General features: G+C 40.3%; 1 protein-coding gene across 5 annotated transcripts in view; it reads right to left on the bottom strand.

The window, feature by feature from the left end:
- Window positions 1–18,289, bottom strand: part of CCDC172 (coiled-coil domain containing 172) — an 89,187-nt gene that overhangs the window by 47,306 nt on the left and 23,592 nt on the right. For 3 of the 5 annotated variants that reach the window (XM_021073407.2, XM_084995667.1, XM_084995668.1), the window contains exon 5: window positions 14,652–14,817. In XM_021073407.2, the coding sequence (XP_020929066.1) occupies window positions 14,652–14,817 (166 nt within the window). Of the gene's footprint in view, window positions 1–13,082; window positions 14,818–18,289 lie in introns of those variants that run through there. The other 2 variants (XM_084995670.1, XM_084995671.1) reach the window with 1 other exon arrangement.

Genomic DNA, 18,289 nt, shown 5'->3' with positions numbered 1-18,289 from the left:
TTTTTGTTTTTTATGGTTTCCTTTGCTGTGCAAAAGACTGTAAGTTTGATTAAGTCCTATTGGTTTATTTTTGTTTTTATTTCTATTGCCTTGGGAGACTGACCTAAGAAAACATTTGTATGGTTGAAGTCAGAGAATATTTTGCCTGTGTTCTCTTCTAAGAGTTTTATGGTGTCTTGTCTTACATTTAAAGCTTTAAAGCCATTTTTAGTTTATTTTTATGCATAGCATGACAGAGTGTTCTAGTGTCTTTGATTTATATGCCTCTATCCAGTTTTCCCAGCACCACTTGCTAAAGAGACTGTCTTTTTCCAATTTTATATTCTTGCCTCCTTTGTTGAAGATTAGTTGACCACAGGTGTCCAGGGTTATTTCTGGGTCCTCTCTTCTGCTCCATTGGTCTGTATATATGTTTTCATACCAATATCACACTGTCTTGATTACTGTAGCATTACAATATTGTCTGAAGTCTGGGAGAGTTATGCCTCTTGCTTAGTACTTGTTCCTCAGGGCTGCTTTGGCAATCCTGGGTCTTTTATAGTTCCATAGATTTTAGATTGTTCTAGTTCTGTGAAAAATGTCATGGGTAATTTGATAGTTATCACATTAAATCTGTAGATTGCTTGGGTAGTATGGCCATTTTAACAATATTAATTCTCCCAATCCAGGCGCATGATATATCTTTCAATTTCTTTGAATCCTCTTCAATTTCCTTGATTAATGTTTTATAGTTCTCAGCATATGAGTCTTTCACCTCCTTGGTCAGGTGTATTCCTGGGTATTTAATTGTGGGGTAGAATTTTAAAAAGTTATTTTTTATACTCCTTTTCTACTGTTTCATTGTTAGTATACAGAAATGCATGTCATCTGCATAGAGTGATAATTTTACTTTTTTGCTTTCAATTTGGATACCTTTTATTTCTTTTGTTTGTCTTATTGCTGTGGCTAGGACTTCTAATAGTATGCTGAATAAAAGTGATGAGAGTGGGCATCTTTATCTTGTTCCTTATTTCAGAGAAGGCTTTCAGCTTTTTTCTGTTGAGTATTATATTGGCTGTGGGTTTGCCATGAATGGCTTTTATTATGTTAAGATATGTTCTCTCTATACCCACTTTGGTAGGAGTTTTGATCATGAATGGATGTTGGATTTTGTCAAATGCTTTAACACACATATGGAGATAATCATGTGGTTTTTAACTTTTCTTTTCTTAATGTGGTGTTGATTGATTTGAATATGTTGAACCGTCCTTGTGAAATTGAGATGAGTCTCACTTGGATTCAGTTGGCTGAAATTTTGTTGAGAATTTTTGCATCTATACTCATCAAAGATATTGATCTATAATTTTCTTTGTCTGGTTTTCATATTAGAGTGATGGTGCCTTCATCGAATGTCTTTTGGAGTGTTCCTTCTTCCTCAATCTTTTGGAAAAAATGTTAAAGGATGCGGTATAAGTCTTTCTTGTATGTTTTGTAGAATGTGCTTATGAAGCCATTTGGTCCTGGGCTTTTGTTTGCAAGAAGTGTTTTTTGTTGTTCTTTTTGTCTTTTTCTAGGGCCACTCCCATGACATATGGAGGTTGCCAGGCTAGGGGTCTAATCAGAGCTATAGCCACCAGTGTATGCCAGAGCCACAGCAATGCAGAGTCCGAGCTGCATCTGCAACCTACACCACAGCTCATGGCAACTCCGGATCCTTAACCCACTGAGTGAGGCCAGGGATCGAACCCACAACCTCATGGTTCCTAGTCAGATTCGTTAACCACTGAGCCACGAAGGGAACTCACAGAAGTGTTTTTTATTACGTATTCAACTTCATTTCTAGAGATCACTCTGTTCAAATGATCTATTTTCTAGGTTCATATAGACATAGTCTAGGGCATACATCACTGGTAAGTTGTCCATGCCTTCCAGGTTGTCAAATTTGTTGGAATATAATTGTTCATAGTATTCTCTTATGGTTTTTTGTATTTCTGTGCTATCCAATAAGGTTTCTCCTTTTTCATTTATTTTATTTATTTGGGTTGTTCTCTCTTCTTATTGAGTTTGGCCAGAGGTTTGTCTCTCTTTTATTCCCCCTTAATTTTTAGAGCCATTACCCACAGCATATGGAAGTTCTCAGGCTAGGGATCTAATTAGAGTGGTAGCTGCCAGCATACACCACAGCTCATGGCAACACTGGATCCTTAAGCCACTGAGAAGGTCCATGTATCAAAACTGTATCCTTATGGACATGAGTTGGATTCATCACAACTGAGCCATAACTGGAACTCCAGTATGTCAATATTGTTGACCCTTTCAAACAAGAAGATCTTGGTTTTATTGATTTTTTTCTATTTTTTTGAATCTCTATTGATTTTCTCTCTGATCTTTATGATTTCCTTCTTTCTGCTTACTTTAGGTCTTAGTTGCTCTTCTTTTTCTAATTCTTTTACTTGGTAGGTTATGTTGTAGATTTGAGATTTTTCTTCTTTTTTGAGGAAGGCCTGTATTCCTATCAACTGCTCTCTAAGAACTTATACAGCATCCCACAGATTTTCAATAGTAGTATTTTAATTATCATTTACCTTGAGGTATTTTTTAATTTCCCTTTTGATTTCCTCATGACCATTGTTTTTTTAGTATCATGTTCTTTAGTCTCCATAGAGTCAGTTTTTTCAATTACTTTTCTGTGGTTGAGTTCTAGTTTCATGCCACCGTGGTCAGAGAAGATACTTGAAAAATTTTCTATACTCTTAAATTGGCTAAGGTGAATTTTGTGCCCATGTATCAGTCAATCTTTGAGAATGTTCCACATGCACTTGGAAAGAATGTATATTCCCGGTTTCTTGGATATAATATGTAATGTCCTAAAAATATCAATTAAGTCAAACTGTTCTCTTGTGTCATCTAGGATCTCTGTTGCCTTACTGATTTTCTGTCGAGAGGATCTGTCCATTGATGAGAGTAGAATGATAAAATTTCCTATTATTATTGTATTCCCATCAATTTCTTCTTCCTGTTTTTTAGTATTTGTTCCATGTATTTGAGTGCTCCTTTATTAGGGGCATATATATTGACAAGTACAATATCCTCTTCTTGAAAGGATCCTTTTATCATTAAACAATATCCTTCCTTGTCCTTCTATATGGCCTTTGTTTTATTTTTTTCTTTTGTAACGATTTTTTTTCATTATACCTGGTTTACAGTATTCCAGCAGTGTGACCCAGTATACATACATATATACATTCTTCATTCTCACATCATCATGTTCCACCATGAGCGACTAGACATAGTTCCTAGGGCTACACAGCAGGATCTCATTGCTAATCCATCCCGAAGGCTACATTCAGCATCTATTTACCCAAAGCTACCAGTCCCTCCCACTCCCTCCCCTTCCCCCTTGGCAACCACAAGTCTATTCTCCAAGTCCATGAGTTTCTTTTCTGTGGAAAGGTTCTTTTGTGCCATATATTATATTCCAGATATGTGATATCATATGGTACTTGTCTTTCTCTTTCTGACTTCCTTCACTCAGGATGAGAGTCTCGAGTTCCATCCATGCTGCAAATGGCATTATTTTGTTCTTTTTTATGGCTTAGTAGTATTCCATTCCACACACACACACACACACACACACACACACACACACACACACACGTCATCTTAACGCAATCATCCGTCGATGGACATTTAGGTTGATCCCATGTCTTGGCTATTGTGAATAGTGCTCCAACAAACATGCGGGTGCACGTGTCTTTTTCAAGGAAAAGTTTTGTCCGGATATATGCCCAAGAGTGGGATTGCTGGGTCATATGGTAGTTCTATGTATAGTTTTCTAAAGTGCCTCCATATTGTTCTCCATAGTGCTTATACCAATTTATATTCCCACCAACAGTGCAGGAGGGTTCCCCTTTCTCCACATCCTCTCTAGCATTTGTTATTTGTGGACTTAGTAATGATGGTCATTCTGACTGGTGTGAGGTGGTACCTCATGGTGGTTTTGACTTGCATTTCTCTAATAAACGGTGATGTTGAGCATTGTTTCATGTGCTTGTTGGCCATCTGTATATCTTCCTTGGAGAAATGTCTCTTCAGGTCCTTTGCCTATTTTTCAATTGGGTTGTTGGGTTTTTTGCTGTTGAGTTGTATAAGTTGTTTGTATATTTTAGAGATGAAGCCCTTGTCTGTTGCATCATTTGAAACTGTTTTCTCCCATTCTGTAAGTTGTCTTTTTTTTTTTTTTAATGGTTTCCTTTGCTGTGCAGAAGCTTGTCAGTTTGATTAGGTCCCATTGGTTTATTTTTGCTTTTACTTCTGTTGCTCTGGGAGACTGACCTGAGCAAACATTTGTAAGGTTGATGTCAGAGAATGTTTTGCCTACGTTCTCTTCCAGGAGTTTGATGGTGTCTTGTCTTCCATTTAAGTATTTAAGCCATTTTGAGTTTATTTTTGTGCATGGTGGGAGGGTGTGTTCCAGTTTCTTTGATTTACATGCAGCTGTCCAGTTTTCCCAGCAACGCTTGCTGGAAAGACTGTCTCTTTTCCATTTTATATTCTTGCCTCCTTTCTCAAAGATTAGTTGCCCATAGGTGTCTGGGTTTATTTCTGGGTTCTCTCTTCTGTTCCATTGGTCGGTATGTCTGTTTGGGTACCAGTCCCACACTGTCTTGATGACTGTGGCTTTGTAATATTGCCTGAAGTCTGGGAGAGTTGTGCCTCCTGCTTGGTTTTTGTTCCTTAGGATTGCTTTGGCAATTCTGGGTCTTTTGTGGTTCCATACAAATTTTTGGATTGTTTGTTCTAGTACTGTGAAAAATGTCATGGGTAGTTTGATAGGGACTGCATTGAATCTGTAGATTGTTTTGGGCAGTATGGCCATTTTTACAATATTAATTTTTCTAACCCAGGAGCATGGAATATCTTTCCATTTCTTTACATCTTCTTTAATTTCCTTGACTAGTGTTTTATAGTTCTTGGCATATAAGTCCTTTACCTCCTTGGTCAGGTACATTCTCAAGTATTTGATTTTTGGGGGTACAATTTTAAAAGGTATTGTATTTTTGTATTCCTTTTCTAATAGTTCATTGTTAGTATACAGAAACGGGACTGATTTCTGAATGTTAATCTTATATCCTGCTACTTTGCTGAATTTGTGGATCAGTTCAGGTAGTTTTTGGGTTGAGTCCTTGGGGTTTCTCTGTGTAGTATCATGTCATCTGCATACCGTGACCATTTTACCTCTTCTCTTCCAATTTGGATACCTTTTCTTTCTTTTGTTTGTCCGATTGCTGTGGCTAGGACTTCCAATACTATGTTGAATAACAGTGGTGAGAGTGGGCATCCTTGTCTTGTTCCAGAATTTAGTGGGAAGGCTTTCAGCTTTCCTCCATTGAGTTATATTATATTTGCTGTGGGTTTGACATAAATGGCTTTGATTATGGCAAGGAATGTTCCCTCTATACCCACTTTGGTAAGAGTTTTGATCATGCATGGATGTTGGACTTTGTCAAATGCTTTTTCTGCATGTTTTTCTGCATCTATTGAGAGGGATCATATGGTTTTTGAGGGGTTTTTTGTTGTTAATGTGGTGTATGACGTTGATTGATTTGCATATGTTGAACCATCCTTGTGAACATGGGATGAATCCCACTTCGTCATGGTGTATGATCTTTTTTATATGTTGTTGGACTTGGTTGGCTAAAATTTTGAGAATTTTGGGGTCTATATTCATCAAAGATATTGGCCAATAGTTTTCTTTTTTGGTGGTATCTTTGTCTGGTTTGGCTACTAAAACCAGTACCACTAGGGTGATGGTGGCATCATAGAATGTCTTTGGGTGTGTTCCATCTTCTTCAACCTTTTGGAAAAGTTTAAGGAGGATGGGTATAAGTTCTTCTTTGTAGGTTTAGTAGAATTTGCCTGTGAAGGCATCTGGTCCTGGACTTTTATTTGTAGGGATTGTTTTTATGACATATTCTTTTTCATTTCTAGTGATTGGTCTACTCAGTTGATCTATTTCTTCTTGATTCAGTTTTGGCAGGCTGTAATTCTCTAGAAAGTTGTCCATTTCTTCTAGGTTGTCAAATTTGTTGGCATGCAATTTTTCATAGTATTCTCTTATGGTTTTTTGTATTTCTGCAATATCTGTTGTGATTTCTCCTTTTTCATTTCTTATTTGGTTTTTTCCTGTCCTCTTCTTGGTGAGTCTGGCCAGAAACTTGTCTATTTTGTTTACCTTTTCAAAGAACTAGCTCTTGGTTTGGCTGATTTTTTTCCATTGCTTTTTGAATCTCTATTTTATTGATTTCCTCTCTGATCTTTATGGTTTCCTTTCTTCTGCTGACTTTAGGTTTCATTTGTTCTTCTTTTTCTAATTCATTTAGGTTGTGGGTTAAATTGTCGATTTGATTTTTTTTTTCCTGTTTGAGCTTGTGTTGCCATGAATGTCCCTCTGAGCACTGCTTTTGCACCATCCTATAGATTTTGAGTGGTTGTGTCTTCATTATCACTTGTCTCGAAGTATTTTTGAATTTCCTTCTTGATTTCCTCATTGACCCATTGGTTTTTTAGTAGCATGTTGTTTAGTCTCCACGTAGTTCATTTTTTCTCATTTCTTTTCCTGTGGTTGATTTCTAGTTTCATGCCATTGTAGTCAGAGAAGATACTTGAAATAATATCCTTAATCTTAAATTTGTTAAGGTTAGCTTTGTGCCCCAGTATGCGACTGATCCTTGAGAAAGTTCCATGTGCACTTGAGAAGAATGTATATTCTGATTATTCTGATTTTTTTTGGATGTAATGTCATGAAAATGTCACTTAGTTCCTTTCTAGAGGAATCTGTATTACCGTTCATATCTACTCTTAATTCCTTGATATTCAGCCTTAATTTCTTCAGTATTTTCACTATCTTTTTTTTTTTTTTTTTTTTGTCTTTTGTCTTTTTGTCTTTTGTTGTTGTTGTTGTTGTTGTTGCTATTTCTTGGGCCGCTCCCGCGGCATATGGAGGTTCCCAGGCTAGGGGTTGAATCAGAGCTGTAGCCACCGGCCTACACCAGAGCCACAGCAATGCGGGATCCGAGCCGCGTCTGCAACCTACACCACAGCTCACGGCAACGCCGGATCATTAACCCACTGAGCACGGGCAGGGACCGAACCCGCAACCTCATGGTTTCTAGTCGGATTCGTTAACCACTGCGCCACGACAGGAACTCCACTATCTCTCTTTTGAACTCAGTGTCTGTCAGATTGTAGAGGTCTGTTTCATTGTTTGCTGCTTCATGTGAATTCTGTTCTTTTAACTAGGAATGATTCATGAGCATCTTCATCTTGCTTATGTTTTTCTTTTTCTGAGTTTAGGGAAGCCAAACTAGTCTTGGAGGGCTACTTCTATGCAAGAGCACCCCTTTGTATTTTCTGGGGAGCTACTATTTATTTTTGGCATGGGAGTTTGTATATTTGCTGTCTCTTTCTTTGGTGTGAGCAGGCTGTTATCCCCAGGGTGCTGAGTGTGTTACCGGGGAGAAAGAGACAGTGGATAGGGCTAGTAGTCGGTGCCTGGTTGCTGGGCTTTTAACAGCAGCAAAGAACTGCAGGAAGGTGGGACAGGCTACTCCTAGTTTCAGGGCCCTGGGAAGTGGTAATGAGCCTAGGCAGATTTACAAGGTGCCCAGAGCATTTGGCAATTGCAGCAGCAGGGTGTGTGAGTTCCCATGGTAGCAACAACGGGTAGTATTCAATTGCAATGCCCTCCTCTGATGTGATTGGAACCACAGGTGGTGCCGTTCAGGGACCCCTAGTGGTGGCAGGCCACGCCCACCTCTGGAGTCAGTGATAACTGTGGTGATTTGTCCCTGCCACCTGCAGACCATTCAAAAAGCACCCTGTCTCACTCAGCCCACACAGGAGGCGCTGCAAAATCTTCTCCTAGTTGCAGGATCCTGGGAAGTGACTGAGATCAAGCGTGTAGACACTGTTCAAAGCATTCCACAGGGGCAGCAACAGGGCCAGTGTGCTCCCAGGGGTGCAAGAGCAACAACAGGTGGTGTTCAGTCACAATGCCTCCTTTGTGGTACCCTTGAGGCACTTGGGGCCACAAGTGGTGCCTGTTCATGGACCCCTAGTGGTGGCAGGGCACACCCACCTCTGGAATCAGAGATAACTGCAGTGGCTTGCCCCCATCACCTGAAGACCATGCAAGAAGCACCCTGTCCTGCCTAGCCCACACAGGAGGTGCTGCACAAGCTGCTCCTAGTTGTAGGGTCTTGGGAAAGGACAGTGATCAAGCATCTGGGTGCTGCACAGAGCACTTGGCAGTGGTAGCTGCAAGCCAGGTGTGTTCCCAGGAAGGTGAGAGCAATAACATGTGGTTCTTGATTGCAGTACCCTCTTATTTTTGCCAACACTGAGGTGACTGGGGCCACAGGTGGAGCCCACTCACAGGCCCCCAGTGGTGGCAGGCCACAACTCCCTCTGGCCTCTGAGATGACTGCTGTGGTCCATCCCTGCTGCCTGTAGATCGCCCAAGAGGCACTGCTTTGCACTTAGTTCCACTCTGCCCTTAGTCTACACAAAAGGTTCCCAGCCACCTGAAGCCTGAACAAGAAGCGCCCAGGCTCCCATAGGCAAAACAAGTGGCTTCTCACCACTGGTAGCCTGCATCAGAGGCTCCCTGCCTTCTGAGAGCCGGAGCGTGCATGCACAGGGAGATTGCTATGGCAGTCCACCCCTCCTCCTCTCATCCTCCCCAACAACGGCACCTTGCTTCTCCTGTAGGCCCAGACCTTCTCCCAGGTTCCCTCTGCCATGACGATCCACTCCCCAGCCCATAGAACACCATTCCCCTGCCCATGCCGCACTGCTCCTTGGCCCCTCAGGCTGTTTCCACACAGCCAACCCTAGTCCTCTCCCTGGGACTGGCCTCTGAGGCCTAAATCTCAGCACCCAGCCCCTACCCAAGGGTCTTAGGGTGTGGTGTCTGGGCTGGTGGTGCAGATGATCTGTGCGGCTCTCACTCTATTTTGTCCTCAGTTCAGCTGCTGCACTTTTCTCAGCGACTTTGAGGTCCCTCCATCTCAGCTGATCTCCCTGTCAGATAGGTGACTCCCCAGGGTGTGGGTTCCTTTTCTTCTTCACAGCTCGCTCTCAGGAATGCTACTCCTGTCCTGATTCCTTTTCTCTCTCTTTTGTTCTACCCAGTTATGTCAAAGGTTTCATGCCCTTTTTGGGGGTTTAAGTTCTTCTGCCAGCATTCAGTCGATGTTCCATGCAAGCTGTTTTACATGTAGATGTGTTTTTTTGTTTGTTTGTTTGTTTGTTTGATGTGTTTGTGGGAGAAGGTGAGCATGACGTCTTAGTCCTCCACCATCTTGATCCGCCTCCTCTGGCCTTTGTTTTAAATTCTACCTTGTCTGATATGAGTTTTGTGACTCACACTTTACTGTCATTTCCTCTTACTTCCATTCACATGAAATATCTTTTTCCATCCCCTCACTTTCAATTTATATGTGTCCTTTGCCCTAAGGTGAGTGTCTTGTAGGCAGCATACTGTAGGCTCTTGTTTTTTCATCCAGTCTGCCACTCTGTGTCTTTTGCTTGGAGCATTCATTCCATTGACATTTAAGATAATTATCAAACAAGATGTATTTATTGCCTTTAAGTCTTGTTTTCCATTTGGTTCTGTTTCTCCTTTGTTCCTTTTTCCTAGTTGGATGATTTCCTTTTATTTTATGCTTGTGTCCCCTTCTTTTTAGTTTTTGTGAATATATTGTTTGGTTTTGATTTGTGGTTGCCATGTTGTTTGAGGATGTTGACCCCTTCCTATATCTGCTTGCTTTAGCCTGACAGCATATAGGCTTAAATGCATTCTAAAAAACAAGAGTCTTGGAGTTCCTGGTGTGGCACAGTGAAAATGAATTCGACTAGAAACCACAAGACTGTGGGTTTGATCCCTGGCCTCACTCAGTGGTTTAAAGATCTGGCATTGCCATAAGCTGTGGTCACAGATTCGGACCCGGATGTGGCTGAGGCTGTGGAGTAGGCGGGCAGCGGTATTTCTGATTAGACCCCTGGCCTGGGAAACTCCATATGCTGCAGATGCAGCCCTAACATTAAAAAAAAAAAAAAAAAAAAAAGTGTAGATTTTACTTCCCTCCCCATTTATGATTTTGATGTCTTTTACATCTTCATGTTTATCCTTTTGCTGTTTCTTGTGCTTTTCACTGCTTTTACAATTTTTTTTCCTTTTAGATCTGTATACTCTAATTACTTTCCAGTTGTGATTTCCCCCATCTTACATCTTATTTACTTTCTGTTTAGAGACCTTTCAATATTTCTTTTAGAATGGGTTTAGTATTGCTGTATTATTTTAGTTTTTGTTTTTTGGAGAAATTCTCTACTTCTTATTTTAAATGACAATCTTGCTGGGTTGAGTATTCGAGCCTACAATTTTTTCCCTTTTAGTTCTTTGAATATATGTATTTTCATTATTTTCTGGCCTGTAATGTTTCTGCAGAGAAATCAGCTAGTACCCTTATAGGGGTTCCCTTATAATTAACTCTTTGCTTTTTTCTTGCTGCCTTTAGATTCCTCTCTTTAACTTTTGCCATTTTTATTATAATGTCTTGGTGTAGATTTGTTTGGGTTCAACTTGTTTGGGGCCCTCTGTGCTTCCTATATCTTGATATCTTTCATTTTGATTTGGTAAGTTTTTAGCCATAATTTCTCCAAATATACTTTCAATCCCCTTTTTCCTCTTTTCTTTTCCTTTTGGAATCCTCTTATGCATAGATTGGCCCACTTTATATTATCCCATACGTCTCATATTGTTGTCATTTTTTTTTTTTTTTTTTTTTTTTTGGTTTTCTGTCTGCTGTCCTCTGGCGATTTCTACTATTCTATATTCCAAGTCACTTGTTTCCTCTGCATTATTCATTCTGCCTTTCAATGTCTTTGACTGAGCTTGCATCTCCACAAATGAATTTTCTAATTTTTCTTAGCTCCTCCTTATAGTTTCTAATTCCCTTCTAAAGTAATCTACATTACTGTTCACATCTGGTCTTAATTCCTTCAGAATTTTCACTATCGCCTTTTTGAGCTTGGTGTCTGTTACACTGCAGAGGTCTGTTTCATTATTTGCTTCTTCAGGGGAATTGTCCTGTTCTTTTGCCTGGGAATAATTTCTGCGCTTCTTCATTTTGCTTATATTTTTCTTACTCTGTGAGTTTAGGGAAAAGAATTTATGTCTTCTTGGAGGACTATTTTTATATGAGAGCACCCCTGGGTATTTTGTGATAGCTGTGTGTGTGTGTGTGTGTGTGTGTGTGTGTGTGTGTGTGTGTGGACTGCTTTTGGTTTGGATGTTTGCTGTGTCTTTCCTCAGTGTGTGCAGGCTGTTATCCCCTTGATAGGGGGTGTGCTGGTGTACGGCCTGCTCATGCTTCCAGGGGATGGAGGTAATGGGTGGGGCCTATAGCCAGTGGCTGGTGGATGGGCCCTTGACAGCGGCAAAGACCCACGGGGTATAGGCTGCTCCTGCTTGCAGTGCCCTGGCAAGTGGCAGTGACCCTCAGGAAGGTGTATGCAGCATCAAGAGCCTTTGGAAGCAGCAACTGCAGGGCACATGCATTCTCAGGGGTGGGAGAGCAACAAGGGTAGCACTCAGTTGCACTGCCCTCCTCCGCGTGGATCCCTGAGGTGACTGGGACTGCAGGTGATAGCTATTCTCGGACCCCTAGTGGTGGTAGGCCACACCCAATTATGGAGTCTGAGATGGCTTCAGAGATGTGCTTCCACCACCTATATCCCACACATTAAGTGCCCCACCCAAGAGACCATGTGTGCAGAGAAAGATATTCCTATGGCAGTCCCACCCCCTCCCCCCACCTCTCCCCCTCACCAACAGTGGCACCTTGCCTCTCCTGCAGGCCTAGGCCTCCTCCCTAGCTCCCATGGCTGTGGTGCTCCACTCCCCAGCCCATGGATCACCACTCCCTAGCCCCTCAGGCTGTATCCACACAGCTAACCCTAGTGCCCTCCCCAGAACTGACCTCAGAATCCTGAGTCACCGCACCCAGCCCCCTCTCAAGTGTCTCAGGCTGTGGAGTCTGGGGGCAGTGGTACAATGGCCTGTGTGGTTCTCTCTCTGCTTTGCCCTCCTCAGTCAGGCTGCTGTGCATTCCTCAGAGGCTTGAGGTTCCTCCTACATCTCCACTGATGTCCCCATCTGTCAGGTGACCTCTCAGGATGCAGATTCCTTTCCTCTTTCACAGCTCTCTCTCTGGAGTGCTGGTCTTGTCCTGATTCCTCTCTTTTCTTTCTCTCCTTTTTTTCTTTTGTTCTACCCAGTTATGCAGAGGGTTTCTTAACCTTTTTGGAAGTTTAAGATCTTCTGTCAGCATTCCGATGTTCTATGTGAATCATTCCACATGTAGAAGGGTTTCTTAGATGTGTTTTTTGGGAGAAGGCAAGCACCGCATCCTACTCCTCCACCACCTTGATCCCACTGCTGTGAGTAATATTTCTTATTTAACTGTGCATATATTGCCTATCTTTAAAGGATACTAACAAGTAAAGAATGTAATATGCTTTTTTCTTATCTAATATCCACAAAGAACTGATTTACCAACTAAAGAAATGATTAAGAGGGACATTTTGAGAAAGATGTTACGATCATCATTATAGTCATTATTTTGAAGCTAAAAGTGATGGACCCTTTCATCTGGGGATTACAAGATTATCATGTTAGTTTTTAAGGCTCTGATCCATTTTTAGTGAATTTTTGTATATAATATAAAGTAAAGGCCCAATTTCATTTTTTGGCATGTGGTATCCAGTCTTCCCACAGAATTTGTGGAAAATATTGTCCTTTCCCTTTGAATGGTCTTGGTATCCTTATCAAAAATTATCTGACTATAAATACAAGGGTTTATATTTGAGCTCTCTATTCTATCCCGTTGTTCTGTATGTCTGTCTTTTTCCAGTATCACATTGTTTAGATTATTTAACTTAAGCTCTACAATAAGGAAGTGTGAGACCTCCAAATTTGTTATTCAAGACTGTTTTGGCTATCTGGATCCTTTGGGGTTCCATATGAATTTCAGGATGGGTTTTTCTTTTTTTTTTTTTAATTTTTAAAAGTTTTACTGAAGTATAGGTGATTTACAATGTTGTGAAATTTCTTCTGTACAACAAAGTGATTCAGTTATACATGTAAACACACCTATTCTTTTTCAGATTCTTTTCCCATATAGACCATCAAAGAATACCAAGTAGAGTTCCCTGTGCTATACGAAAATTCCCCATTGGTCTATCATTCCATATACCACAGTAAGCATATGTCAATTTAGAACGGGTTTTTCTATGCACCAAAAAAATTCTGGGAGTTCCTGTTGTGGCACAGCAGAAATGAATCCAACTGGTATGCACGAGGATGCAGGTTCAATCCCTGGCTTTGCTCAGTGGGTTGGGGATCAGCATTGGCATGAGTTGTGATGTAGGTCACAGTCGCGGCTCAGATCCCGTGTTGTTGTGGCTGTGGTGTAGGCTGGTGACTGTAGCTCTGATTTGACCCCCTACTTGGGAATTTCCATATGCTGCCAGTGCAGCCCTAAAAAGCAAAAAAAAGAAAGAAAAGAAGAAAAAAATGCTGTTGGTATGTGACAGAGATTCCACTAAATATACAGACTTAGTGGGTTTTGTCTGTTAATTTTATATTCTGCGACTTTACTGTATTTATTTATTGGCTTAAGCTGACTGGTTTTGTGTGTATATGTGTTTTGTTTGCAGAATCATTAGGTATTCTACCTATATGATCATGCCATTTAGGAATATAGATACTTTTACTTCTTCCTTTCTAATTTGAATGTCTTATTTCTTTTTCTTCCCTAACAGATTTGGCTAGAATCTCCAATAGTATGTTGAATAGAAGTGGTGGCATCAATGACTTTTTAAAGAAAGAAGGGTTTAGAGTATCTCATAAGGTTAATACCTATTTGAACTTATGTTCTACACTTGTGGTTATTAAACAATAGTACACATTAATGTTATGTAAGGGACTTAAAAATTAAGTTCCCTATCCTGATTCAACAGGTCTAGGGTGAGACTCAAGCATTTAATATATTTACTTAAAACTTCCCAGATGTGTGCCTATGGTTAAGAACCTCTTCCCTGAAAGTTCCCACTGTGGTTCAATGGGTTACGAACCCAACTAGTATCCAAGAGAATGTGGGCTCAATCCATGGCCTTACTCTGAGGTTAAAGATATGACACTGCTGTGAGCTGTGGTATAGGTCACAGATGTGGCGCAGATCTTGTACTGCTGTGGCTCTTGCTGTGGTGTAGGCCGGTAGCTACAGTTGTGATTAGACTAGACCCCTAGCCTGGGAACTTCCATATGACACAGGTGAAGCCCTGGAAAAAAAAAAAAAAAAAAAGGACCTCTGTCCTACACATAACAGATAGTAAACAGAATCTCATTATTAAGTGAATGACCAATGCTCACATCACACCTTCTTCTAAGGAATATGAGACTGCTCACAATAAAAGACACATATAATTAAGATAAAAGTAAAAGAATATCTATGTAATACCCCAGTTAAATGTCTGAAAAATCCATATAATCAAAATAAGTTGTTTTCATTAATGCTAGTTATTGAGGTGGTACTATGCATTCATACCCTTTTTCAGAATATTTGCCTGGTTTTCTAAGTCAGATATTTCAATCTTGATATTTTCTTTCACCAAAAGCTCTCGTTTCTTTGTTATGTCATACTCATTATTGAAGTCTGTAATTTCCTTAATAAATTTTTCCTCCTCCTCTGTCACTTTTCTCTTTGTAGCCTCCTAAAAAATAGAAACCAAAGATCAAATATAGTTGTTAACTAAAACATTTTTCTTAAGTGATTTAAAATGCAATCATTTGGAAATATTAACAAAAAGAAAATTATATTTCCTAGTATTATCACAAAAGTGCTGTACTCCTCCAGCAATATTAATTGAAAAAAACTGAAGGTATTACATAATAACCAATTATTTTCATGTGAAAGATTTATCCTTCATGTTTTAGAGGAATTATCGATATAGAAATTCTGCAACCAATCACTATATATGTGTTTGTGTACTGAACTTTCAGCCATATATACCATTTTATCATTGCAAAATAGGTGGTAAAATGACCAAAGTTGAAAATAAAAACTTATACTCAAAGGAATTATGGCAACTTTGTGGTAAAATAATTAAATGACCAAAGTTGAAAATGAAAATCCAGACTCAAAGGAATTACTATCTTAGGAATAAAAAAGAAAAACAAACAATAAAATCTAGGAAAAACTTTCATTATTTTTTTATTTTTTATTGTTTGGCCGTACCCAAGGCCCATGGAAGTTCCCCGGCCAGGGAGCGAACCCACGCCACAGCAGCAACCTGAGCCACTGCAGTGACCTGCTGCACCACCACAAAGTAACTCCTAAGAAAAGTTTTTGAAATGAAGATAATGAAGGCTAAATTATATACTCATTTCAAATTCACTTCTAAATAATAGTTGACATTTCATGAAATGTCAACATGGGATAAAAATAAGAATTTCCAGAGGAGGGAGGCAAGATAGCAGAAGAGTAAGAGGACACGCTCACCCTCTCCCACAAACACATCAAAAAAACACATTTACACACAAAACACCTCACTCAGGACATCAACTGAATGCTGGCAGAAGAACTTAAACCTCCAAAAAGAGCAAGAAACTCTTGACATAACTGGGTAGAGCGAAAGAAAAATAGAGAGAGAGAGAGAAAAGGAATCAGGATGGACAAGCATTCCCGAGAGGAAGCTGTGAAGGAGAAAGGGAACTCACACCCCAGGAAGCCACCACCTAAGCAACGGAAATATCAGCCGAGTTGGAGGGATCTCCAAGACGCCAAGGAAAGCACAGCAGCAGGTCTGAGAACCAAAAACCAGAGTGAGAGAAGCACAGATCATCGGAACTACTGGCGTAGACACCACAGCCTGAGATGCTCAGGTCAGGCTGGGCACTGAGACTTAGACTCTGGAGGTCAGTCCATGGGAGCGGGCTGGGGTTGGCAGTGTGGAGACGGCCTAAGGGACTAGGGAACAGTGTGCCGTGGGTAGGGGAAGCGATACACTAAGGGCTGGGGAATGGAAAGCCACGGCAGAGGGAACCCAGAAGAAGGTCTGGACCCACAGGAGAGATAAGCCGCCATCGTTGGGGAAGGGAGAGGAGAAGGGGCGGGCACCGCCATAGAAACCAATGTCATACACCACATTAACAACAAAAAAAACCCCTCAAAAACCATATGATCCCTCTCAATAGATGCAGAAAAACATGCAGAAAAAGCATTTGACAAAGTCCAACATCCATGCATGATCAAAACTCTTACCAAAGTGGGTATAGAGGGAACATTCCTTGCCATAATCAAAGCCATTTATGACAAACCCACAGCAAATATAATATAACTCAATGGAGGAAAGCTGAAAGCCTTCCCACTAAATTCTGGAACAAGACAAGGATGCCCACTCTCACCACTGTTATTCAACATAGTATTGGAAGTCCTAGCCACAGCAATCGGACAAACAAAAGAAAGAAAAGGTATCCAAATTGGAAGAGAAGAGGTAAAATGGTCACGGTATGCAGATGACATGATACTACACAGAGAAACCCCAAGGACTCAACCCAAAAACTACCTGAACTGATCCACAAATTCAGCAAAGTAGCAGGATATAAGATTAACATTCAGAAATCAGTCCCGTTTCTGTATACTAACAATGAACTATTAGAAAAGGAATACAAAAATACAATACCTTTTAAAATTGTACCCCCAAAAATCAAATGCTTGAGAATGTACCTGACCAAGGAGGTATAGGACTTATATGCCAAGAACTATAAAACACTAGTCAAGGAAATTAAAGAAGATGTAAAGAAATGGAAAGATATTCCATGCTCCTAGGTTAGAAAAATTAATATTGTAAAAATGGCCATACTGCCCAAAGCAATCTACAGATTCAATGCAGTCCCTATCAAACTACCCATGACATTTTTCACAGTACTAGAACAAACAATCCAAAAATTTGTATGGAACCACAAAAGACCCAGAATTGCCAAAGCAATCCTAAGGAACAAAAACCAAGCAGGAGGCACAACTCTCCCAGACTTCAGGCAATATTACAAAGCCACAGTCATCAAGACAGTGTGGGACTGGTACCCAAACAGACATACCGACCAATGGAACAGAAGAGAGAACCCAGAAATAAACCCAGACACCTATGGTCAACTAATCTTTTTTTTTTTTTTTTCCCACTGTACAGCAAGGGGGTCAGGTTATCCTTACATGTATACATTGCAATTACAATTTTTCCCCCACCCTTTCTTCTGTTAGGTCAACTAATCTTTGAGAAAGGAGGCAAGAATATAAAATGGAAAAGAGACAGTCTTTCCAGCAAGCGTTGCTGGGAAAACTGGACAGCTGCATGTAAATCAAAGAAACTGGAACACACCCTCCCACCATGCACAAAAATAAACTCAAAATGGCTTAAATACTTAAATGGAAGACAAGACACCATCAAACTCCTGGAAGAGAACGTAGGCAAAACATTCTCTGACATCAACCTTACAAATGTTTGCTCAGGTCAGTCTCCCAGAGCAACAGAAGTAAAAGCAAAAATAAACCAATGGGACCTAATCAAACTGACAAGCTTCTGCACAGCAAAGGAAACCATTAAAAAAAAAAAAAAAAAGACAACTTACAGAATGGGAGAAAACAGTTTCAAATGATGCAACAGACAAGGGCTTCATCTCTAAAATATACAAACAACTTATACAACTCAACAGCAAAAAACCCAACAACCCAATTGAAAAATAGGCAAAGGACCTGAAGAGACATTTCTCCAAGGAAGATATACAGATGGCCAACAAGCACATGAAACAATGCTCAACATCACCGATTATTAGAGAAATGCAAGTCAAAACCACCATGAGGTACCACCTCACACCAGTCAGAATGACCATCATTACTAAGTCCACAAATAACAAATGCTAGAGAGGATGTGGAGAAAGGGGAACCCTCCTGCACTGTTGGTGGGAATATAAATTGGTATAAGCACTATGGAGAACAATATGGAGGCACTTTAGAAAACTATACATAGAACTACCATATGACCCAGCAATCCCACTCTTGGGCATATATCCGGACAAAACTTTTCCTTGAAAAAGACACGTGCACCCGCATGTTTGTTGGAGCACTATTCACAATAGCCAAGACATGGGATCAACCTAAATGTCCATCGACGGATGATTGCGTTAAGA

This window comes from Sus scrofa, chromosome 14 (genome assembly GCF_054392235.1).
Source record: "Sus scrofa isolate SSC_HxYL_T2T_F1_AM1 chromosome 14, Sscrofa_HxYL_maternal_Yorkshire_Landrace_v2.0, whole genome shotgun sequence".
NCBI classification, from domain to species: Eukaryota; Metazoa; Chordata; class Mammalia; order Artiodactyla; family Suidae; genus Sus; species Sus scrofa.
This window is presented reverse-complemented; position numbering and strand designations above follow the sequence as displayed.